The 25,790-nt window shown below is 37.3% G+C and overlaps 1 protein-coding gene across 3 annotated transcripts in view; it reads left to right on the plus strand.

Moving 5' to 3' along the window:
- The window catches only part of ABCC4 (ATP binding cassette subfamily C member 4), a 136,631-nt gene that overhangs the window by 68,176 nt on the left and 42,665 nt on the right, over positions 1 to 25,790 (plus strand). For all 3 annotated transcript variants that reach the window (XM_053971651.1, XM_053971652.1, XM_053971653.1), the window contains one exon: positions 8,740 to 8,819. In XM_053971651.1, coding sequence (XP_053827626.1) covers positions 8,740 to 8,819 — 80 coding nt within the window. The remainder of the gene's footprint in view (positions 1 to 8,739; positions 8,820 to 25,790) is intronic.

The raw sequence follows: 25,790 nt of genomic DNA on the forward strand, positions 1-25,790 counted from the left end.
AAATATGGCATATTATTTGTTTTTTGAATGATAATCTATAGCAGTGACAACCAGATAGTAGTTTCAACTAAGATTTCAGGAGTCAAATGCTTTATATTCAGTAATGTCCTATTTCTCCATTGTCATTTTAGACTGGAGTGATGATTGAGCCTCTGTAGCTTCAACACCAATTAAAAAAAGAGAGAGGGAGAGAGAAACACTGGAACATTGGAAATTAAGATTCTTATTATAAGAATTATTTTTAGGAGATAGAATGGGAAAAGCAATGAATATGAGCAGGTTTGCAAGAGCTGTGTGAGATCCACCTCAATATTTTCTGAAATGCAGTATTTAAAGCCTATTCTGAATCAAGTCTTAATAGTATAAATAGCATAGGAAAACTCATTTTTGTTGTTGGAAAAAACCTTACCAGGAAGGTGACATATATTTCCATTTTTCTTTTAATTCTTGCATTGATGTATATTTATATATATATAGCTTCCAAATATGAAAATAGCTCTAATAGCATAAGGTCCTTCGGGTGTTTGAATGCAATGAGGTGGAAAGAATGAGGAAAGAAAAGAATGTAAGTATTCCAGTAACAAAATACTCTTCAGATATTTCAGTCCATCCTGTTTGTAGTATTCTGTTTAAATTTTCTAAGTCCCTTTTCCAGCAAAACAGCACTGGGGACATATTTTCAGCCCAAATTGGATTTGTAACGGAAAGAACTAGGCTACACAAGTGCTCTTTTAGAAGTGGGCACATTTGTGGTTAAATATTTTAGCCAAGAATTAAATTCATAATTGTGCTAGTAGAAAGTCATTATAAGACTACATTTTGTAGGTAATGTTTTGGGTTTCTGTTATACAGATGCTTTGCATTGTGGTGAGAATTTGAAGTAGGTAACTTAATATATGAAAAAGAAGGTGGTGTAAATCAGCGGAGAACTTAGTCAGTAGCGTATAACTTGACGTCTTTTTAAAGGCCAATTGATAAGAAGATTGATAAGAAGTTGCAAATTGTTACTTTTTTTTTGTTTGTTTGGGGTTTTTGTTTTTGTTTTTTTTTTTGTTTTTGTTTTTGTTTTTTTTTTGTTTGTTTTGTTTTGTTTTGTTTTTGTTTTTGTTCAGTTGGACTGTGTCCCTTAAAAATGGGACTTAAAAGTCATCCTGCTTATGTTGAAGCATACAGCAGAAATTAAGTTCTCCTGTATTTTGCCAGTACATTACATTTGGTGGTGTCATTTTAGGTTGTGAGATCTTTTTTATTTCAGTATGTTTAAATGTAGAATGTTTTCATTAAATGAGGATAACTTGAAATAGTTTCAGTGAATGAATTTAAAATGAAACAGAGAGGATATCCAGAGCTTAACTTCTAGAATGGTTAGAACTTTGTTCTGGCAATCTTCATCACAGGATTACATATTAGAAGTTTGATATTACTCCAGGGATTTGGGGGGTTGCAGGTGTCTGCTTTCATTGTCATTCTAATTATGAAGCAGAGATGTAGTTTTGTACTCAGGTTCTAGCATAAGACTTTTATATATTGCCAGAAGTTTGTACTTTTAAATTATTTTGGATCTTCCTTTCACAATCAATTACAGGGTATGATTGCAGGGATCAATAATTAGAAAATTGCTGATGAATACATTATCCCAGCTCTAGCATACTTTTTTTAAATGGGATCACTTTGTTAGCAAGTATAATACGGCACCAAAGTTAAATTCTCTTTTATAAATGCTGTTACATTGGGAATTGTAACCAACTTAGTTAATGGGTAATGAGATACAATTGGAAAGGCAGTTAGGATCCAGAAGGTATTTTGAGATTTGCCAAGAAAGCAATTTCAGAAAGAAGGAAAGTTACACTTCCCCCTCTTCCTCCACACAATCAAGAGGTTTTTCCTTTGTGTGCTTCTGTTTTTAGTGGCGACTTTAGATGTAATTTCTGCTTTGTATCTCATTTGAAGAGACTTCGGCTGGTGATAACAGATGTTAATACATGTGCTCTTCTGAGTACACCCAGGAAAAAGGACAAATCAACTGTACCACATAAATTACCAAACAGATTTAAAAAATTGTATACAGCATTGACCTATTTCTGTTTGCCACAGCAGGGTAAGTCTAATCAATGTTATGTATGGACTGGAAAGCTCCAGAAACAACTGTACAGTTAGGATCAATGTATTCATACTAGGTAATGTAGATGTCTCCATCATCAGTAAAAATAAAAATTCATTTCCAAAAAAGCCTGTTTTCCATTCTTATCTTTATCATAGTTATTATTCTTCATTTAAATCCTACACTTAAAAATAAGATCAAACTCAGCGTTCACGTTTTCTTCTCATTTCCTAACTGTTTTCTTGTTTGACAGCATTTGTGTAAAAAGTCCTTTTCAAGTAGTAAATTAATTTGGATAGAAGGCTTCCCACCTGAATTCATTACATGCTGGCAGTTTAGATAAATGGATATTATGGTCTCAGCATATTTTGGCCCAGCACCACTGTGCCTATTTGCAAATGTCTAAGAAAGTGATAATATTCCTATCAGTTTCAGACTGCTAAAGAAAAAAAATGGGGTAGAATTTCTTATTTATATTTATAGGATGCCTGTGGGGAAGACAGCAATGCTGTATATGGCAGTTTGTGTGGACATGTGGTGCTAAACATATATTAAAAAGAGATAACAGACCTTTTGACGTTTCTTTGTAGAAATATGGAAGAGAAGCCAGAGTAGATCAGTAATTGACAGTTATGCAGGAGATGCATTTCCAGATTTCTTTCTGAAGAAATATTTCACAAACTTACAATTCCTTTCAAAGTCGGTAATCCATCTTTAATTACTTTGTTGATTTCATAGTTGTATTTTACAAGGTTGATGTAATGTCTGCTTCCTGCCAACATTTGATACGGACAATCCACTTTGTCATTGCTTTGATGAAACGGCAGGCTGCTTGTAGTTGCAGTACTTCGGGGGGGTGTGTGTTTGTGTGTGTGAACTGAGCATGGGTAAAGGCTTATCAGTTGCTGAATGCCACATTTTAACAGCAAGATCTGTGGGGAGCTGCCAGTTTGTACCACGGACAGAATGGGAAGCATGTTTAGTGCAGGTCAGTGGATGGGTGTTTACATGTACCTGGTTCCATACAGCTATTTCTTCTATTCATACTTTTTGAGTGTGCCTTTATTGCCACACATACACTTGAGAGCATTATTTGGCTACCAGGTGTCCATTTAAAAGAGTTTTGGTGTTCCAGCCTGTAATTGGGACTGCTGGAGTGCACGAGGTGGACCCCTCTCTTTGGGGTCAGAAAGCTCACGCTGCGCCGTGGCTGTTGCAGACAGCGGTGGCACCCAGCCACCGTGGCGCCACGGTGTCAGGAGGGTGTGGGTGACACAAGGGGCTTCTGCTCACTCAGCAAAGTCAGTGGCTGCACAGTATGTGCTTTGGGATTGTCTGACATGGATCCATCCAAAGGTTGTCTGTCCCAGCCCAGGAGAGCATCTCCTTGGCATGACATATCTTCAAGCAAGTGTGCAGTCCTAGCTGGAGTTGTTTAGGTTTAGTTACACATAAATGACTAAGTACCTTCTTGAATCTATTATTAGCACTACAGGTTGCCTTTAGACAGGTTTCTGTGAATCTACAGCAAGGAGCAGAAGAGAATGTAACTTTTTCTCCATGGAGGCTGGGCACTGAGGGTGTTCTGGCTTCAGAGTAGCATAAGAGATTTTGAATATTTTTTTTCCTGGTGAATGCAGTACATGGATAGGGATATTTAGGCCAATTTCTCTGGAGGAGTTTAGGTTACTATGCAAAGCAGTATTTATTAATAGCATTTGCATATTGAAATAAAAAGTGTGATGCAATCAAAATTGCCTGCACTGAGGATTAGCCTGATCTCTGAGGGGAAAAACATTCCAAAACTGCGCACCCGTGCACACACATGCACACACATTCACACACAAGTGGCAAAATCTTTCTATTTGTAGAAGGCCCTTTTCTTAAACCCTTCTTCTTTTCCAAAGAGGCGAATCAGTGAAGTAGAGAAGTAGTGACAAAGTATTTCTGCAATGTGTGATGAAGCAAGTGGGTATAAAGGTTTTGTAAACTCATTGCAAGGTATAGAAAATCTATGTGCCTGCTCTATTGTGTTACACAGAAGTATTTCAGTGAATGCCCTGGCCAACAAAGTGTACTAGAAGTGCCAAATACATTTAGAAATAATGTACTCTTGCTCTTAGGGTCATTGGAATTTAGGTTGCACAACATTGAATACTCTGGATGGCATTTGGCTATTCCAGTAGAGGATCCTAGTTTCTTGTTTAAAAAAAAAAAATCCTTTTCTGGTGTTTACATCTTGAGTGTTGGTTCAGTTTGGATTATATTTCTTTCATGATAAAGTATGTATAAACATTTTAAAAAGGTGTGGCACAGTCAAGTGTTTTCATTATTTGTATGATAGGTTTGAACATCTATTCCAAAGTATCAGTAGGCACCTACAGAAGCACTACAGTAGGCACCTACAAAGTGGGTTTGTAGCACCTGAACACATTCCGATTTGTGCAATTAAAGCAGTTTACAGAGCGAGAAAGAAAAGAATATCACATACTGAGGTTTGATGTCTTTTTCATGGAGGACAAAAGAGTTTTGATTCTTTCACTTCAAGTTTAGCCTAACTATTGTGTAGGGGAGGAGGTTTAATGAATCATTGTTTAACTTTGGTACTGCCAAGTATTTGACCATTAAATAGTCTGAAATGTGTACATAGCACTTTGGTGACAGACCCTTATTTAACAGTGATTAATTGGCATTGAATAGTTATTTAATTACTTCGGAAGAAATCTAACAACAGTGTGTGTTCTGATTAAGTTATTTGATGTAAAAACAAACATAAGACTGCTGAAGAGAGCACGTCCCCTTTTGCAGCTTGCTGCTAACACTGAACACTGCGTGGAAACCTGAGTGATTGAAATAGCAGATACTATTCACCAATTTGGATGCTGTTGTAACATTGACCTACTTAATTCTTGATTTCTTAAAAGACTTTTTTTGTTCATGTTTGGTGAAATTTGACTTAGAAGTTTTAGAGGTAGTATTTTCTTTTTTCTTTAGTAGCCCCTCTCTGGGATAAATAAAGGATGTAGGTGTTAAGGGAGCTTGAAATTCTTTGTGAATTGGATATATGGGACTGATCTAAGAATTACTGTTTCTTGGCTTGTGTATGTATCTCAAAGGTGCTTACTTAGGGAGTTTGGAGTTTTTGGAAATATGAACTATGGTGGCAAGGTTATGCTGATAGTCTGTAAGTTTAGGAGAGAAGGATTTAGAGGTTTTGGAGAGAAAACATAATTTTCAGGGTGAGAGGGTAGGTAAGTTGTGTAACTCCTGCCCTTCTTGAATAGCAGGTGCAACAGTTTCCATAGTCTGAAGAAGCATTCTCAAAAGTTAGGTTTGCAAATTCTGGAAGCTGTAGTCATAACTGTAAGCATTTTGAGTTCTGACTCCAAATAGGTACTTTAACTTTTAAATCTGGAATGTTTTCTCTTGCATGCTTAATAATACACAACTAAGTCACTGATTTACTGTGCTTCCAGTAAGTGGAAACAGTTGTTTCTTCATACCTTGTGAAATAGATCTCTTGTACTTGTAGACATCCTTATAAATGAAGCAATTGCTTTGAATGCAATGCTGTAATGGCTGTGGGGCATCTTGTGGATATTTCCAAAGCATAACACTTCTGCTTGAAGGTGCATTGCTGTCCCTGCCACATGGTGAAGGAGCTTGCTTTAGTGGGTTACTGTGCTTTCCTTCTGTGTAGGGCATGCTGTATAAAATGCCAGTTCAGTTACATCTGTGTGAATAGGATCTGAAATGCATCTCCAGAATTGTATTTTCTCTTCTACTGTCTCTGAGGTAATAGAATGGAAAAACAGCAATGACAAAAATGAGGGTAAGGCCTGTGGGTTTGTCGCTTGCCTTTAGCAGTAGAAAACCATTAATGGTCACAGATAAACAGTACAGGATGGAGATACAGACCTGTTAGCAATAAGCAAAATATTTTCCTGGTCTTAATGACTTCAGGTGGCATTTTCCAGAATTTCTATGTGCAAACACTAAATAGACTAATTTTTCAGTAATTTGAGAATTCAAAAGCAGTGAAGCACTGCTATCAGAGATTGACTTTAATGTTTATTTAGGAAGCAATTGATTCATGCTGCCACTGTTTAATTGTATTAGGTGACTGTGAAATGTTCCAGTTTTCAAGGTTTGTCTTTTTCATATATGATTTCTTTTGCTCACTCAAATTTTAGTCAGTGTCGTTTTACAGAATCACTGTATTTACATTTTAAAGAGGATTAGGCAGATTAAAAGATGTTTTCATGTTTTATTGATAACATCAGATTAATTTCCACTTTCCTAGTGGCAGCTCACAGAACTGTCAAAACAGAGGCTGTAGAAACATTGTTATACTTAACAATTTCATAAGGCAGTTGCAAAAAAATGCAGTTTTGGCAATTAGCAACATGATTGTCTCTGGGATCTGGAGTGCTTGTTGGTAACATGGAAGAGACAGTGAAACCAGGGATTACTGGGGACAGCCTGGCTGAGCTAAGTTTTCTGTCATGACCACGTTGCTCAGAGAACTTCACAGGAAGAGGAGGAGAGCCACAGTCACTCTTAATGTGCAGGCATTGCTCCATGGCTGGAGGTGCCAGCATGGGGCTGACCTTGCTGTGGCCATGGAAAAGGAGCCAGCCTGGGTGACCTTGCTGCCTCCTGGCAGTGTCACGTGGGTTGGCCTTTGCGCAATGGCTTCTTATATAAGTCTGAAACCACTACAAATAAAACTTACTTGGGGTTAAAAGGCAAAAAGGTGATTCTTAGACTGAATTAAGGTGGGGTTTAGCTCGCTATGGGAATAATCCTTTGCCCTTGTGTAAAGCTTGTCATTGGTGGGTCTCACAGCTTTTCATGGAAGGGCTTAGCACTGTCACCTCTCCTTGCTGTGCTCCTTGCTCTGTAAAATAAAGTGAAGTCACTCAGAAGGCAAGTGACAAAGCTGTGAACAGATTTCTAATACCCTGAGCCCAGTCTGTTATTCCACCTAGTTTTCCTTATCTGCCCTTCCTGGACATGCTGCTAAGGAAACCTCTATCAACAGGAAGCATTTAACCTCTTCAAATGATTTTCTTCTTGCCAGTGAAGTCTTGGTTCATTTGAAAATAACCTAGAATGTGATATTTAAGGATATTAAGAAGCCTTAGTGACAGCGTGTATGCAGCATGTGCTTGATCACTCTTCTGTGACCAGTCTCTGTGAAAAAAAATCATGGCAAAAAGAAAGTTTTTTTTTTTAAATTGCCTGATGTATCTACCCTGATACAAGTAAAAGGGAACATCCCCACATGCTATTCCTAGTAGAAAAAGATGGAAGAGATTTTTCTGAGTCTTGTGCTGCTGTACACCCTTCCCCTCTGTATGCAAAGCCTAAAAACAGTATGAATTCTGCTCTTGGCTGCCTGAAGTAACTGCCTTGGGTAGTGATGTACTGCAGAACAAGCTCTTTGCCACCAGTATCTCTCTTCGGAGTCATGTCCCAGACCTGAGGAAAGGATGTTTTCTGTGTTGCTTGGTGTGGAACAGAAATTCCCTTGAAAAGGAAATGAATGAAAAAGAGCTGTGAGCAAAGAACTAGCACGATGCTTGCCAGAGAAGTTACTTCAGTATCTCTTATCTCTAAATTATGTCGCCAGTGCACTCTGTGGAAACTTTAAACTTGCTTTCAGTTTAATGAGCTCCTTTGAAAAGAAAAAAAAAAGTCTTTTGTTGCCAGTGCAGTGAATATGTTTGTACCAGTTAAAAGTATAATTGAATCAAGATATATGCAGATAACAAAGCAATGTGAATGCATGTATGGGCATCACACACCTTAGAAATGGCCAGATTCCCACCCCTAGTTTAGTTTCTTTCCTGGTGAGTAGAGATACTGATTAATAGAGAAAGATACTAATCCACTTATGGGTGGCAGTGCTGTGACTTTAATTATGAAAGAAATCCTGATATATCTGATTTTTTTCACTCAAGTAGAACATGGGAAAATAGAGAAATGTAAATGCTTCACTGACAGCAGATTAAAAATCGTTTTATTAGCTTTAATAAAGATCAGTATTGTCAAGGTTTTGAATAAGTATAAACGTATGGCTGCATGAATGCAAATCTATCTCAGATTTTATTTTAGAAACACCTGCAATTTGAATCCAAGTTTAATGTTGAGGGGTGAGAACAGAAATGCTAAAAAAGATCAGTTAGATCAGCTATGATCTATGAGACATGCATGCACTAGTGAGTTTCAGTCAAGGATAGGAGCAGATTCTGGCTGATGTTGCTTGATGAAACTTGCATTAAGTTGTCTGAACTGTAAACCTTTACCTGCACATCAAGCAACTGTAAACCTTTACCTGCACATGTTAAATTCTGTTGGAATATTACCTTCAAAGCCCATTTAAATTTTTTCTAGCTGTTTAAGTAAAGGTTTTATATTTAGATAGAAGGCATTTGTAAAAAAAAAAATATTCTTCTTCAAAATATATTGCAGTGGTTGTAGGAGATTCCCTTCATGGGGGTTTCCAAAATTGTCTTTTTATTTTTAAAGTCCAGCTGTTTCCTTTTAATTGTTTTTGAAGTGGTAAAACATGGATCTTTTCAGGAATTACATTTAATTCCCTTTTGTTTTTCTTCTCGACCCTGTTTCTCTAGGAAGAATCTTAAATCGTTTCTCCAAAGATATTGGCCACTTGGATGACTTGCTTCCATTGACATTCTTGGACTTCGTGCAGGTAATTCAGTTGCTGCTGCCAAAGACTTCTGCACTGCATTCTGCATTTAGATTCCTGTATGCTTTGCTGAAGATCAGCTATTTGTCACAGATGTAGCTGAGTCGAATGAAAGTACTTGTTTGTGAAAGAAAGGTGCGGTTGAAATTTAACGTGTCAGTAAAAAGCTAACATGAGTAATAACTGGTAGGTAGGAGTGGCTATACACAGCTTGCTATTATGTCAAGATTTCAGCTCATAGCAGCTACATGCTTGGTAAATTGCTCCTGATTTGCCTCCAAGCAATCTGGCAAGCTTATTGCTGTTATAAGAAATATGTCCATAGTAAAGAAACAATCAGCTCACATGAAAAGATAGCACAGATTAACCTAATTACATGTCTACTTCCACAAAGAATCAAATGCTTACCACACCATTTCGGATTAAAATAGGTGTGGCTATTTACAAAGAAAAGATTAGTAGTAATAGGGTGAATATAATAGCCTTAATAGGAACAAGTGGAATAAGTTGCTACAGAAAAGAAAGATGGACAAAGCATGAAGATTTTGATAATGATGAAATGATAAAGGATTACATATGACATCAAGGTAATTTTTCTGTTGCAGTTGCTATTAATCTTTCTCGTAAAAAATTGCAGGAGGATAAATCTGAAAAAGAATGATCATACTGTATGAAAATAACATGAATCACAGAATACACAGAATTGTGGAGGCTAGATAAAAAAAGACTTAGTGGATTATCTGGATCCAGTTAGTGGATCACACCTGTCATGCTGAGGTCAGAAATGTTTCTTAAGGTGCTATTACTAGCTTTGCTTCATCTCTTAAAGATAACTTATTCAGGATCTAAACCCTGCTTTGACTTATTTAAAAATAAACCAAAGACATTTCAGGTTGAGCAGTTTAATCATGTTGTTCTTGCTGAACTCTTGAAAATAGAAAAAAAAAATTATTCCAAGGAGTAAAAACACCTATTAAGATAAAGTGTTTTTTGTAGTTTAGTGAAGTAACTGAAATGGAGGTGTATGTTTTGTTTTTCAGATTTTTACAGTGCCACTTTAAAGTGTCATTTTGGGGAAGAAAGGAACGTGGTGTATTTTACCTATCAATTACAGTAATTGGGTTTTTTTTGTGAGAGTTGCTTACAGTGAATATTAGGATTTTTAATTCATGGCCATTTAAATTAATTTAAATTAATTAAATTTAATTTAATTTTAATTAAAATTCTTCTTGAAAGTGCAATATGGTTTTTCTATAAAAACAATTAATTTTTTACTGTTTGTACAGGTTCCAAATTCTCTTCAGTCTCATTAACTGTCTTATTAGGCAGAATATCTTACTTTATTTCAGCTGTCTTGAGACTGAGACTATACATATGTGCCTTTCTTTTTGACTGGAAGTTCAGTTTGTCCTGCAGTCCTTATCCTCTTCTCTTTGCATACGGTTTGCATCCACAAAGTCAAACCCATCTGTCCTGCACAGTGTGCTGCTTGTCCATTGGGCCAGAGGGGTTTATATGTGCATCAGTGTGTCCTCTTTACAGCAGACTGCACTGTGTGTGTTCATACTATGTACTGCTCGTGGCCAGAGCATCCTCTGGGTCCTGTCATCCTGAGATAAAATGATTAACCATTTTCTTTAGTTCTGTACATTTACAATAATAATGTGAGGGTTGTGTTGCAAGACAACGTGGTGGTTTTATAGCAAGAAACTGAGTGGGTGTTTTGCACGCCCTGGCATGTGGTTTAAAGGCATGTGGGGTTGTCTGAGGATGCAGAATTTGCTGGGAAAATGTTACAGAAGTCTGCAAAAGCAAAGGGAGCCACAATTGGTGTGATCTTGTCCATACTTCCTTTTGGGAGCAGACCCTGAAGCAAACTGTCTTGAGAATTGCACGGTCTTACTTTTGACAGAACAAGCTGATCTGCTTCAAAAGAAGGCTGAGAGTGTCTACCCCTGTGTGCATGGTACAGAGTGTACAGAGAGAATCATCTACCAGCACATTGGAAAACCTAGTCCATGACCACTGTATAGATCCTTTAGGCAGTGTGTGCTTTCTGAAACTGAATTGGTCTGGAATGAAAAAGTGAAGGCTGCTTCTCTAAATGTGATTGTTTTCTTCTTTCAAATTCCTACTGTAATCCACATTTGGCAAACATTTTCCATCATCTTGGTTAATTTATGTGGTTTTTTAAAATTGGCTATTGAATTATTTGTCAAATACTGGAGTTCGTTTTTTAAGTGAAAAGTTTTTGCTTTCCAAAAAACAAAGTAGATTTTACAAGTCCAGTAAAGTAGAGTATTAAAAGTAGAGTATTAAAAAGACACTGTGTTTCAAAGCTTGCCTGCTCTATTTGCCATCAGAAAAGAAAATTTAGGATCTTACTGTTGATTATTAATGCACTGCTAGCCATAAGAAAAAAACTCTTTCTTCTTGGTAGGTTTTCTAAAATTTACTCTTCTTGATCAGCAGGCTTCTTGCTTAGTGGACGTTTTTGAAATTCAAGAGCAAATATGTATTTATTTCCGGTGAAGCAGAGCTTTTTTACAAAGGATAACTGTTATCAATTATGATAGAGATCTTTTGTCACTTGTTTTGTTTGCAGGTGTCTTTTATAACGCTTCTTATAATCCCTTCAGGAAGAAATATTTTCTCCTTTCTAAAAACAGTATTAGCTGGATATAAAAGCCCTGATCCCAGCCATTATTGTTGATTCTTTGAGAGACATTTCCCAACATTCATTGTTTAAATGGTTGTCAGGAGGAATCAAGTGAAACTTAATAAACAATGCAGTAACTGGTTCATCTTACTTTGTATGTAGAAGCTTTTCTTGAGCGGATTTGCATTGAAGAAGTGGTTGTTTTTCAGAGTTATTGCTAGGATCATTGTGGAGCATTCCACCCTTTTACTGTATTGGCGAGTGAGTGTATAATTTCAACACAAATAAATACAATGTGATTGGACACCCAAAAGCTATAGTAGGAGCCAGTTTAAATACCAACAAATAAATAATTAAATGCCACCTTCTAGTTTCAAGAATTTTGTAATTATACAAAATACAGATTTTTAAACAATGCTAAAAAGTTGATAATATTCTTTTTGGAGTAGTTGATAAATTCATACACTACACTACAGCCATAATGAGCATTATTAGTCTAGACAGCTAAACTGGATGAAAATTAATTCTTTGAACAGAAAGAGTTTAATTTTTTGCATCTTCCATTGAGTTAAGGAGAAGAAAGACTCTCTTCAAAACAGTGGATAGTCTCTGTACACTTTCTGGTTAACACAGAGATGAAAGGTATGTGGCAAGCACAAAAATGCATCGTGAACCTTGTGTTTTCTTTTAAAAATTCGGTTAGATTTTATAAAACCATTGCTTTTCAATATCTCCCAAAGTAGCAACTTGCATTGTGTTTAAAGTTTTCTGCCATCTTTTCATTCTTTGGTTTGAAGTGCACCAAAATATAACACACCTGTCTTGAGAGATTGAAGGCAAGAGAAGCAGTCCTCACTGGAAGGCAGGCAGTAAATTTTTTCTTTTTATGAATTTTAACAGCATATGAGGCATCTCATGTTAGTGCAGCTGACTGTGTTTTGTGGAAATTACTACTGTATCCACAAGGTTTATGAATTAAAAATAAGTCTCTTTTATGAGAACATGTTTATGGCTATGTTTGACTATGTGGCTGGAACAGAATGCTGTGAGTAGATGTGAAGTAGAATAAAAAATTGAGAAGAAACCAAAGGTTAAGTTAGGTGTTTCAGCTAAGATATCTCTAATGGTACGTTTAGAGTCCAGTTTGAAGCTCATTTAAATAAAAAAAGACCTTCAAAATTTGCGGTCTAAGTCTGAGTCTTATCTTCTGTAGTGAATTCTGGCTGACCATAAGGTTCTGTACCAGTTCTCCTAAAAAAGTAAACTAGAAAGCAACGCTATGTTCAGTATGACACCTGTTATTTCTACCAAACATGGTATTAAATTTGTTTGTAAAATCAGGTAGTAATCAATGTTTGTAGGTTGACTAAAGTAGTCAAAAGCTGAATTTACTTGTTTGGTGAAGATGGTGGGGTTTTGGCTTCTTTTTTTTTTTTTTTTTTTTTTTTTTTTTTTTTTTTTTTTTTTTTTTTGTGAGCTTACATATTTTTAATTATTGTTAGCCTCTTTAGTCTCAGTCTGCATCTCGTTCTCTTTTTCTTAACTGGAATAACGTGGTTTGGGCAGCTGTTCTCCAGCTAAGTTACAATGTCCTCAGGTAAAGGACAACTTGTGTGAAGGCCATTACAGTGCTTTAAAACTTTATAAGACAATTTAAACATCTACTTTATTTAGATATAAATGTCCTGCCTTAACCTCTGTGGGAGCATAAGGTTCTGTTGATGTGGACTTCACTGGTAGGTGTGAGGTCTGTAGTGTAAAATCGTAGGCTCAAAGGATGCTTTGGGTTGGAAAGGACCTCAAAGACCATCTAGTTCCAAACCCCCTGCCAGGGACAGGGACACCATTTACTAGACCAGGTTGCTCAAAGCCTCATCCAACCTGGCTTTGAGTACTTCCAAGGATGGGGCATCCACAGCTTCTCTGGGCAATGTTTAGCTCAATGCAACACTAATAAAACACAATGCACTAATTGGGGAAGAGGTCAGCCAAGAAATAGAATAAAATTTTGAGGGGGTATTAGGAATTAAAATTAAAGAGGGAGTATTAGGAATTAAGAATCCAATATATTTAATAGTGGTTTATGCACATTAGCCCAGATATTCCTAAGTGGCCAGTATTTTGGGTGCTGTATTTTTGAGAGCTCATCAAAGGCTGAATTATATTCTGACTAAAGATAGCTCTGCAGAGGCTTAACATCTTTAAACTCTGATCTCAGACTGCCAGATGAGTACCCAAACTGATAAACTACTGCTTGGAAATTATGACTGTAAACTGATTGAGTAAGATAGGACGGTGAAATATATTTCATACTTCCTGTTGTTTTGTAAATTATTCTGGTAAATTTTAAAGGGATGGTTTTCTCTGTAGTTTTTTGTCCTTGTAATTTTTCAGTGATCCTATTACTTGTTAACAGAGTTGATTTTTTGCTTTAGTTTCAAGTGAATTTGAGTAATTAATGTAATGGCCCCTTCATTTTGATTTCTTACCCTATGTTAGATTGAGGGGAAGGGTAAAAAAATCATGATCTGTTTTGTTTCTGGAGAACACTGTGAACATGTGAACTATCTGCAGCTGCCCTTGAAAAAGGGCAGTGATTTATTGAGGAAAACTGAATTGCAAAACCTTTTTCCTCCCCAAAATCAACAGCTTGACTGAGTTTAAATAACTGACTTTTCATATCCTTTCATCACACACAAAGACCTAATCCTGAGACTACTTGAGCCACCAATGTAGGCTGTGGCTGAGACCACCACTGAATGTGCCATTCCCTTCTCACTACACACAAAACACATTGACTGCAGCTTTATGGAGTGAAAATAGTGAAGAAAAGGAAAATGTGAAGGAGGTGTCCACAGTCATTTCTTAAAAAAAAAAAAAAAAAAGGAAAAAGAAAAGCTGCTGCATCTGGATATTAGGAACAAAAAGTGCCTCAGACTGGAATAATAGCTTGGGTCACTTGCTTTCGTATGTGCACAAGAGTGGAACTGCCATTTCTTGTTTCAGTACCACTGACCCCTGCATTTTATTGTGTGAGGATGTCAGGGAAAGTGTGTAGAAGGAATTTGAGGATCTTTTAGTTTAACAATGACGTTGTTATTTTGTGCTTTCTGCGAGAGGTGGGATTCCTGAGGAGTTTGTTGTTTTGTTTTTTCCAGTTTAGCTGAGTTGTCTGTATGCATGTGTGAGTTTTAAGAGGCATTTTTCTGTGTGTTTGCATGTGGGTATTCAAGATATGATCACCAGTGTGTTGTAAGAAAATAACCAGTAGTGGGATTTGTGTTAAATGTCAGTATACTCTGTTAGGCCTGGTACATAGTGCAGACCTGTGGCTTGGATACATTGGATACTTTCTATCTTCCCTTCTGCTGAATCACAGTAGTTTTGCTGTGCTGAGATTTAAATGAAAAATAAATAACTGGCTATTGCATAATGAAATACCAGTTAAAACCTAAAAAAAAGTAATTGCGGTATATATTTTTTCATCGGTAACTTTTGTGCTCTAATTTCAAAAAAGCTTAAAATTATCATTGCAATAAGATCCTAATTTTTGCTGTGGTCATGCAGTATTTGCATGTGCTTTCAGTTTTGGTATTTTTTTTTAAATAAACCCCACTGTCTTGTTAAAAGCAAACAAACAAATAAAAGGGGTGGGAAGAAGTGGAGGAAGCTTGGTTTGCATTTGTGTCTCCAAGACCAACATGCAGAAGCTGTGAGTTTAGCCCAGACACTTGTCTAAATTATGCAACTTTTTATTGACCTTTTCTTCCTCTGTCCTTGAATGTCTTGATTTTTAAAACTCAGTAGCCAATTAGTCTTGTTGATGGTGACCAGCAGTGGGAGATAATCTATGCCAAAGCTATTGCTGTTCTTTATTTTGTACCTGTCATCACATTCCTTTGAATGGAAGGGTGAGTGTCTTGGATCATACAGACTGCATATTTACTCAGATTGGTGTGTGTGTACAGGATAAAATGTGTAAAGTCTGGAGTCACTGCTAATGTGTGAATCCAGTTTATATATGGACCTCAGTTTTCCAGGGAAGGCTATGTTCTGTTCTCACTATAGTGGCTATGTATCCCCAGCCTAAGCCTTTGTCTCACCACTTTTTTTTAAATTTTTTTTTCTGTTTATGTTCATTTGTAGAATTTTTTATAAGAAGAGGTATGCATGAAATTCTCCATACATTAGTGTCAAGGCAGCAGAGATCATAGCTGTAACAAAACTAATTTGTGTAGGAACATAATGTAACTGCTTTGATATTTTAGGGTGTTTATTTACATGGTATTAATAAAATTTGAAGATGTAACCCTTTATCTAACATGGGAAAGAAGGTAAAATAATACTGAAAATATGGTGTCATTACCTTCTTGTCCTCTTGCTTCCTTTACTGCTTTTCTAATTTTCTTTAACTAATTTTCTTTTAGTTTTTGCACTTCTGCATTTATGTCATAAAAGTAGGTCATAGTTTTGTACTGGGTTCCTCTCATTTTCTCATTGAAATGTAGAATACAGGTGGTTTGAATATAGTGCTCTGAGAAATAGAGCTAGTTTTCAATTAGTGGAACTCTGTCGTCTCTTTTTTTTTTTTCCTTAGAGCATATGAGCATTGTAAGGTGCAGTCTTTATCCTAATTTCTCTAACATTTGAGCAGATTGATGTTTAATGGTAGTTGTTCTTGCAGTATTTTGATAGCTGGAACCTGTAAATACAAAATGACAGTCAGGTTTAAGTAATCTCTTCTCCAAATGGGCTTCTCTGTTTTCTTTATCAGATTACTTTCAGTATATGTCCAGATAATAGAAAGCAAGATAGTTGTATGGCAGTCCAGTGATGTTCCCCCTGTTCTGTGTGGTTTGGAAATTTCCTCACTTTGGTTAAGGTGGAATTTGTAAAAGTTCCAGAAAGAGATTCTCTTCATTTGGATCTGTTCATATCAGTTGGAAGGTATTTTCTCGTTTGCTTTTCTTTTGTGAAAGAAGGGAAATAAATATTCTCTAAGTGTATTTATATATGCAAGTGAACTTGTTTTCTGTAGTTTTCTCCTTTTCTTTTTGCTCTTTCTTTGTGTATATACTACTGCTGTTTTTAGTGCTAGAGTGGGAATTTTTATTACTATTTTATAGGTATTTTCTAAGTATTTTATGGGTTATAGGTTTTTGCAGGTTTATTGGTATTTCCCTGACTTTGTAAGCATTATCACAATCTATCATTTCTGCGTCTCAGACTGGTGATTAGTTTTAAGACTTCTGAAAATCATTAACATTTCTAACACTTTAGCTAGAAATATTTTAATTCTGCTGTCAGTCACAGAGTGTAACAATCCTGTTCCAAATGGTGATAAGTACAAATCTTCTAGATTGCCTTTAACTACTGATATACTATAGATAGGACAATGTCTGCTTACAAACAAATTAGGATTTCACTGTTTGGCAAAAGGATTGGAGATTTCACTTTTGATTCAAGAAGGAAGAAGAAACTTGGAGGTAATTTGAATTACTAATCCATGTAGCTGACATGTGTGTGTGTTAAATCATTATGGATATTTATACCCAAAACAAGCATGTGGGACAAGGAATTATCTTTAGCAAAAATAAAGACTTCATCTCACAGAAATGTTCTGCCAGGGTTATGTGTGCATCTGCACAATATAAGAACTTTTTTCTTGCTGAAGCTGATACTATGACTACTTGGTCAACTGTGTAGCTGATTTGAAAAGTCTAGATGAGTTTGTTTGTCAAAAGGTAAAGGAGATTGCAGTGTGGGCAGTTCTGTATGACTACAGATGAGAGTTCAGGTGGTAACTGAATGTCATATGTCTTTTTATTGCATCTTTTTATTACATCTACATTGCGGGACATTTTTGTATTGTTTAAAATAAATTGATTCATTTGGATTGTCCTTCTGAAATACAAAAGTCTGTGTATTTAGGCTCTTTCAAGGGCTTAATAATATTTATTCCTACACAGTGGAAGAATAGGATGCTGAGCTATTTAATTTTCTTTCACAATCACATCCCTAAATAATTTTCTTAATGGTTTTTACAATCAGTCTAATGTTTAAATAGAGACATTTCATAGCAAGAGCTCTCTTGCTATGAATGTCACTCATATGCTAAAATAAAGGGTTTAGATCTTATAAAACTGCTGGTTTTGGTAGTTGATTCAGTTGTCCACCCTTCTGTCAAACTCAACATAACACTTTGAAAAACAATTTTTCAATTTTCTCACTAATAGTCTGGATTGTGGGATCAGATCAAACTTAACTTAAGCACCAATTACTTTCTTAAGTGTGCCTTTGATGCTGGTTTGTGCTAAATAAAGCTTCTGAAAAATCTTCCTGATGGTTTGCTGCATATTTGTAACACATAAAGAATGAGCACACACTTATGACAGTAAATGATGTTTATTCTCTGCCATGGCATTTGCTCGTTACTCACTGGGTTCTGGACATGCACAGAGCAGCTGAACTGGCTGAAACCTGCTGGTGGTGGAGTGAGGCTGGTGCAGATTAGTTTAAATATGCTGAAAGCATCAGACCACTGCTCAACTTTTTGGAGGTGAGTGATCACTAGATGTCATGTAATACTGAAAAATTATGAGTCAGGAGTTTCTTTTGAATAGGAAAGTAGTAGTTTATAGCCCTATCAAAGTGGCAGAGCTCTGGGGAAGTTAAGGAGAAAAATGTCAGGGACAGGTTAGAAAGCATTTTTTGCATATGTCCTGTGAAAGAGTGTGACCTGAAGGAAACAGAAGGTAGTTTCATTTCTTAGGATAGCTGATGTTGTAGTCTTTAATATTTTTCATGGTTTTCATTTAACTGGGGCAGAGAGACTGTTATGGTGTTTACAGAAAGATGAGTAGTTCTTCATTCCATCTAAAAATAAATACATGAATAGTGTATTTCTAAATAGCAAGAACAACAATAAAATGCTTAAAAGCTTGTAGTTACTGTAAGGCAGAAGAGCTGCGTTACTGAGGAATTGATACTCTCTTTAACAGAAGAGCCCACAGTTTGAATGTAGCACAAAGCTTTTAAAGTTGTTGAAAGACCCAGAATTAACGTCTGGTGAAAGTTAGACTTGGCTGAGCAGAAAAGGTTGAAAATGAGGTATTCTTGAGGAGGATGCACAGCTGTTCTGGCATTGTGGCCATGAGGGACAAGAGACCTGAGGCAGGAAAGTACAGGGCTCAAAGACAGGGCTCAAAGACAAAGTTTGCAAAACTGTGACATGTGGGGCAGCAGCAGTGTCTGGTAAGCACAATTTTGCTAAACATTTTAAAGAACTGGAAAAAAAAAAAAAAAAAAAAAAGCATAGCATGGGTGAAAAGGTGATAACATCATCATTAGCTCGGAGGAATTCCTCACAGGAAGAGTGGACAGTAGTATTTCAACAAGTAAATTAATGGACTAGACCATAACAACATGAACTAATGCCATCAGTGGTCTGTCTAGGTCAGTGTTTTTTCTCCAGCAGTGGCAATAGGAGATGTTGTTTGTGGAGGGCATGAGCTACTTTCTGTGATCCTTTCCCTGTTTAGTACCCCAGCACTCACAGTTTGTACTGGGGGTGTCAAAAGGCCTAACTTTTCCCAGTCCTGATGCATTTTTTGCATCATTTTTTATTGGCCTGTAAAATCTGCCTCCTGCATCCTAATAGCCTGAAAACAGTGAGGTTTTTTGGTTGGTTTTTTTTGGTTTTTTGGTTTTTTTTTTTTTTGTTGTTGTTGTTTTTTTGGTTTTTTTTTTTTTTTTTGTTGTTGTTCTCATTCTACGTATATGTTCTCCATAATTATCACTGGAATAAAATCTGATTTCAAAATGTTTTTTTTAAGTGGGATAAAACTGAGACAAATATCAGTGAATCAGCTTCTGCTGGTAAAGTGCTGAACACATGAATAAAGGACAAAATGGGAAACACACCGCTTGTAGCAGTACTAAGGAGTAAAATACCCATTGTTGAATCAAATAGTTTGATTTCATAAGGCTCTTTGCTCAGTGGGGCTGTCTTGGGCTTATATAGCTGGAGAAACATCATGGAAATTACTTCTGAGAGGTAGGAGGGGAGCAAAAATTGTCAAACCATTCTTCATTTTCCTTTAAAAATATCAGTTACTCATCAGCAAGGACTGACAGAGGAGATGCAAAAATGCATTTTTCTGGGAATCTTGAAGCAAGTGCAACAGCCAACAAAGCGACCACACTTGGCAATGGTGGTGGATATTGGAGGCACAGCCCTTCTAAATTAATATGATGGAAAATAGATGCTTTCTGCTACCTGAGGAGTAACTCTGGGAATGTTGGGTGATGCCAGACATTTTTCTGTAGTGTTTCAGGCAGGTTCTGGCAAGAGCTGTCAAGAAAGCAAAGCATGTATGTGTGCATGTTCTACACTCATTGATTCCTCAAGCTACCATGCAAAGTTGTGCTCAACATGTGAGGTGTTCCACAGGAAGATAAAAAGTATTTTTCACGGTACAAAGACCACTGTAGTTAATGTGAATAGTTCTTGTGTGTGCACTTTTTGTCCCTTGGGAAAAGAGCAATATAAGAATATAGCCAAGGCCTATTCACAGGAGAAGTGACAAACAGCACTGTTGAACAGCAAAAGCATATTAACTCTATTATAGGGAGATCACAGTAAAGTTATAACTAACTCCTGTGACTTCAGGAAGAAGACCTCTCAGTTTTCTATAGATCCTCATTGCAAAGTTGTGACTTGCTGCCCAAATCATTGAGAACACTTCTGTGCAGATGTGCTTAAGGGACACAAGGTGCAATAAACGAGGAGCACTTCAGAAAATCAAAGATCCTGTTCAAGATTCTGCTTCTTATAAATAGAAAAATATATTGCCCACAGCCATTTACAGGAATGGCTATTGGCACTGTTATTTTGTGTATGACAGTATTGGTTTCCATGTACAGTGGGTATGAGCAGGAGCTGCATGCCTAGGAAGAAGCCATAGCTTTGGCTCTGATAAAAGCTTGGTTTTCCATGGAAAACCTGTATTAACTGGAAGTAACTTACTACCGTAGCTGAAGAGCCCTGGCAGAAAACTTCTTACATAGAAACTTTTTACATAGTGAAGATAGTTTATTCTTAGAAAGAAGATAACCTCTATATGTTGTACGAATATACTGTGGAGTTTTAAGGGATGAATATTTCAAGTGTCTGTCAGAATCACCAAGTCCAGAGTTTGATTATGTGTCTGTTTCTAAAGCATCATATCTGGAAATCTCAGACAACATATGGACTGTGCTTTTTGAAGGCTGCTGTTACAGTCAAGTTCTGCATGAGACAGTTAAGCCTCCTGGCCTAGGATGCCCAGAGAGCCTATTTCTATCTCTTCTTGTAGAGTAAGAGATTACTGATGATAGGATGCTGTTTGAATATGAGAGTGGTGCCAGTGCCAACATATTAAAGTAAAAACCCTTTTTATTATAAGGTTACTTGTTAAAGAACAATTGCACACAGTTCGCTGTGACCTCAAACAAATATTAAAGCTTCTCACTTAATGACAAAATGCATGCCAGGTCAAATGAATGAGCCTGTTGGTGGCACAGAGAGCATTTGCCCTGAGGAGCTCAGTATGTGCTTGTTCACTTGGAAAAACAGTGATCCAGAAGGACTGCCTGGTAGAGATGAGAACAAGTAGGAGGTGCTATTATTAGGGATGTGATTGGAACTTTTGAATACATTTCTGGCAGATGTATTCAGGCCATTTGCAGTGACATATTGATTTAGTTAGGTAACCTGTTGTCGACTAATTGCAAATAGCAGGATTGAGAGGAGATGAGAGCATCTTGCAGGACATAAGATGAACTTGCTCTTTTTGAAGCTTTTAGAGCTGGCAGTATTTAGTTCTTACTTTCTTCATTCAATTTATCTGAAATTATAATTTTCATTTCTTCTCCAGCTGTGTCTTTTTTTTCCCCTTTCAGTGCATTGGTTGTCATGGTCTTTAAATCCCATATTTTCTCGTGGATGCACATTTTCCTAAAGCTGAATAAACACTGATTGAGAGCTGTCATTCCTGTCAAAGATTGCTGTCCTTGGTTGCTTCAGAAAAGGACATTGTCAGAGATGCCACTTAAATATTGTATGTACCATGTGTTCTCCTGTGCTCACAAATCTTCATTGCATTTTTGGTGAAGACAAATGTGTTCCTGACAGTTTGATGCAAGCAGTAGTATAAACAACCATATATACTTATTTTTAACCTATTCCAAAAGAAAATCCATAAATTTTATTTATAAAGTAGTTTGAAGACAAGACTGCTCACCTCAACTCAGCTTCTTTAAGTGAGTAAAATGAAGACGAATTGTTTAGGTGCTAGCTTCTCTTTGGATGTTTCCTGTGGCTTTTTGTAATAAAGGGGAAAAATGCAGAAAATCTACACTGTGGTTCTGGGTGGAGCTAGCTTGAGTAAAATGTTTATCACTCTGATCTTCTCATTGCAATGTCATCTTCCCAGGGAAACTTGTCTTCTGGTGTCCCAGTGTAACCAGCCACCTGTGCAGTTTTTCTTTAAGAGAGATGCAGGTCAGTCAGTCTGGACAGTCTGGTTTGAAAAAGTCTGTTTGAAGAAAAACAAAAAAAAAAGCATTCAAGGATAAAGAAAATGTCAGAACTGGATTAAGGATTGATTGTACATGCAGTTATTTGGCAGAGTCAACAAGGAAATAATTTCCATCAGGGGTAGGGGAGAAGGAGGAGGAAGGATGATGCCAAGCAAGTATGAACAGAGTGGGGTTTTGTAGTTTCTTGAAATGTCTTTACTTCAGACAGCACAGCCTGACTTGCGAGTGCCTAAAGTTAATGCAGTGAAGGTTCAAACTGAAGTTGAGGACATGTGCCTTTGCTATGATTAAATTAGTATGGCTCTGTGGCAGTTCTGTGGGCTAATATAATCCTTGGGAGTGTATACTGGGGCCCAGGTAGTAGCATTTAGGAATTGGGGCTGAGTAGGTGTACTTGGCTTCTGCTTAAGTATTGGTAAAACCAATCCTGGAATGCTGCAGTTCTTGCATGGGATTTGACTGTAGATTTGGTCATCAAAATTTAGCCTTGATGAGCTTTAGGTGTGTACTTTGCTGTAGTCAGAGGGCATCAAGTAAATACAGTTAGTGGATTGTAGCAAAATATTCAACCATAGGGTCATTAGGTATGCACTTAAAGGTTAGATGAAGTTACCACCATCCCTGGACACGTTTAAAAAATGCACAGGCCATGCTTAAGGACATGGTGCAGTGGTGGACTCGGCAGTGCTGCATTAAGGATTGGACTCTATGATCTTAGTGTCTTTTCCAATCTAAACAATTTTACTACTCTATTCATCGCTTCTAAACTGTTAAACGAGGACAGGAGTTTCAGCCACACAATGAGGTTTCCAAGTCTCGAATCCCCTGGGCTACTCTCATTGATTAGAGATCCTACCAGATAAACAACTGCAAGTCCAGAACAGTGTGGTTCCTATGGTAGTAGGTCCTATACCATGTTTTTCTGTTCTGTGGTTGTGGTACAGAAATACCTGTTACTCCTAGATCAAGACCTGTTTGAGATAGAAACTCCAGAATATCACTCTCAGCACCTGTAAGAATAATGGAGAAGTAGGTCATCAGATGGTGAAGGGAAAGTATGTTTCACAAGGGAAGGTGCTGATCGGAGCATTCATTTCCCTGGAGGGTTATAGTTGGGTATGCCTGCTGCAGTAAAAGAGGAGATTTTTAAGGGAAAAAAAGCCACAGTAAATGAAGTGACTGACCAAATCATGAGGGAAATCTCTCAGGACTCTTATAAGCAAGAGGATAACTCCCAACAGAAACAACATGTGCTTTTCTGTACTCTAGGGATAGACTGTGTGCAGGCTGTGTGTGGGAGATTCATCTTTCTCCAGGGAAATGGAAGCAGGTTTGAGGGTGGACATTGGACACTATGGTTCTATTTGGAAGCGTGGTCTTTTCCTGAAACTGTCTAGGTCTTTTTTGTCTTGGTAGCCAGTGCATCTGTTGTCTTTTGTGCAAAGTGGCCTTGTTTCAAATATTGTGCAGATAGCTATAAAATGTAACTAATCAGCTCCTGTGTTTTTGTTTTGGTTGCTTTTTTTCTTTTTTTTTTCAGTTTGACTGTTACTTTCTACACAGTTATTACATTTTGAGTGCTAAAATTAAGAAATACTTTAAAAGGTGCTGGGTTTGTAGACCATATTTCTTTTATGTAGGAAAATCTTGGACTTTTGATGCAACTTTCCATTGTAAGCTGATTCTGCCATGAAAAGTCTAGATACCCAGTCCTGAGTGTTTCTTGCTGTTTGACTCCAGAGAGGAGAGACACCAGACACTCATGTTACCATTACTGTCAGCTTGCTGATTATCTTGGGTCCTGCAACTTGCACACAGTGAAGCTGGTAGAAGTTGGGGCAGTCTCCAGCTGCAAAGGTTGGTTGTCTCTTGTGAAATTCAGAACCTTCGCCTTACCTCACACAGTGACTACATGATTACAGTCTGCAAACGGTTGTGTCTGGCTTTCAGACTACTTCATTAAGAGTTAATTTATATGCAAGTTTGGTTTTCAAAAAAAAGAACACACATGACTGATCCACCCTATCATAAATTTTTATAATGATAAGGTGGTGCAGGCTCATCTAAAATTCCTTCCAAAGGCGGTGTCAAATTTTTACTTTAGTCATCCTAACCATCTTTTCCTTCCCTGTATTTCTGCCGTAGCAAGGCTTTGTTTACACGAGTTGGATCTTAATAGTTTTACTGCCACTCCCACCCCCACTGGCACTTTGCAACATATTGTAGATTATAATCACTAAACTTCAGTTTGGCTTCTTTGTTTTTTATTAAGAAGTATTTGTTTCCCTCAGAATTCTTTTCCTTGAAGCCGCTCTCCTCAACATTTGACTTCAGATTTGCGGCTGATGTTATGAAGAGACTATGTACTTCAGAAACAGCTTTTTTGTGACTGTCTAGGAAGTGATGGAGGGAGAAGGCAGCAGATGTATAAAGCAGATTCAGGAGTGAGTTTGGAACAGGAAGGAAAGGAATGGACTTAAGTCTCTGCTGATAAGGATGGAGGTGAGGGAACCTTTAGAAACTCGCCAGCATGTGGATGGCTGGCAGGCTTGGCAGAGATGAGCATTACTGAGAGAAGTGGTGATCTAGACAGGAGAATATTTGTAGGAGGTCAGGAATCTTTATGTCCTTTCTCCTCACCCCATGATAAAAAGGAAATACATTTACAGGGCTCTAAAGAATGTCGGAGAAGTAGAAGGTAGAGAAGGGCTGATGGCAGTGCTGGTGAGGAGCCCAGGGTGCTTTGTTTTGCTTTGTGCTGACACAGCCACGTGCATAATTGATCCAAGTGAAACACTGTGCACTCTCATTGCCACCTTACCTCCTCCTGATGAATCTAGGTAAAACTTTTGTGATCTGCTGTGTGTATCTAAAAGGTCAAACAACATGATGCTATCAATCAACACCTTAACCTACAGGTGAGCAGTGTAGTGGTAATGCAACTTCCCCCAGAGCTCCTTTGCCATGCCTACCTTTTAGCAATTTTCCTTAATAGGGTTATGAGCCCCTAAAATGTGCTGTCAGGATCTATGAGATAGGGGGGCTATAATATTAATAAATCTTCTTTCATGAGCTAAGACCTCTAAGCCTAGAGCTGACTCATGCAGTCATAATATGTAAGGCATGTGGGTTTGCTCTTTGGTCAGGTCAAATTAGGGTAAAGTCAGAGAAGCTTGAAGAGAAAAAAAGGAAATTTAGGGGTAAAGGTTGTGCTTGGTTTTGGCTTCAGTGCGCTACCAGAAGTGCAGCAGGAAATGCAGTGTGTCATAGACACTCCCACTGAAAGTGTTTGAAAACCCAGGTAGCTCTCTGGTACCTACCTTGGCTGATGTGTTGCTTATATGAGCACTCAGTTGGAAAAGTTGAAGGGATGGAAGCATTTTTGCTCCAAGACCTGCATTTCTGGCACCTAGTGGACACTAATGCAGTTTTGGAATCTAAAAATCAGGCAGCCACAAAATTTAGCTGGAATCCGCTTCTGTGTTGTATGAGATGATGAAGAAGGTGGCTGCTGTACAGTCCATAAAATGAAAAATCTTTGGAAAGTATTGTCATTGCTAAGGAATATGTTAATGAGAATAATACAGGAATTTAATCTTGAGCTATGATTTCAGTTGTCTGGTTTTGGTACTGTATGGGTTTATTTTTGTATGGGTTGGGATTTCCCCCCCTCCTTTTTGAGGAGCAAATGGGCACATAGTATACCAGGAGTCCGGCCATACATTAATTCATGC

Source organism: Vidua macroura, chromosome 2 (assembly GCF_024509145.1).
Source record: "Vidua macroura isolate BioBank_ID:100142 chromosome 2, ASM2450914v1, whole genome shotgun sequence".
In the NCBI taxonomy this organism is placed as follows: domain Eukaryota; kingdom Metazoa; phylum Chordata; class Aves; order Passeriformes; family Viduidae; genus Vidua; species Vidua macroura.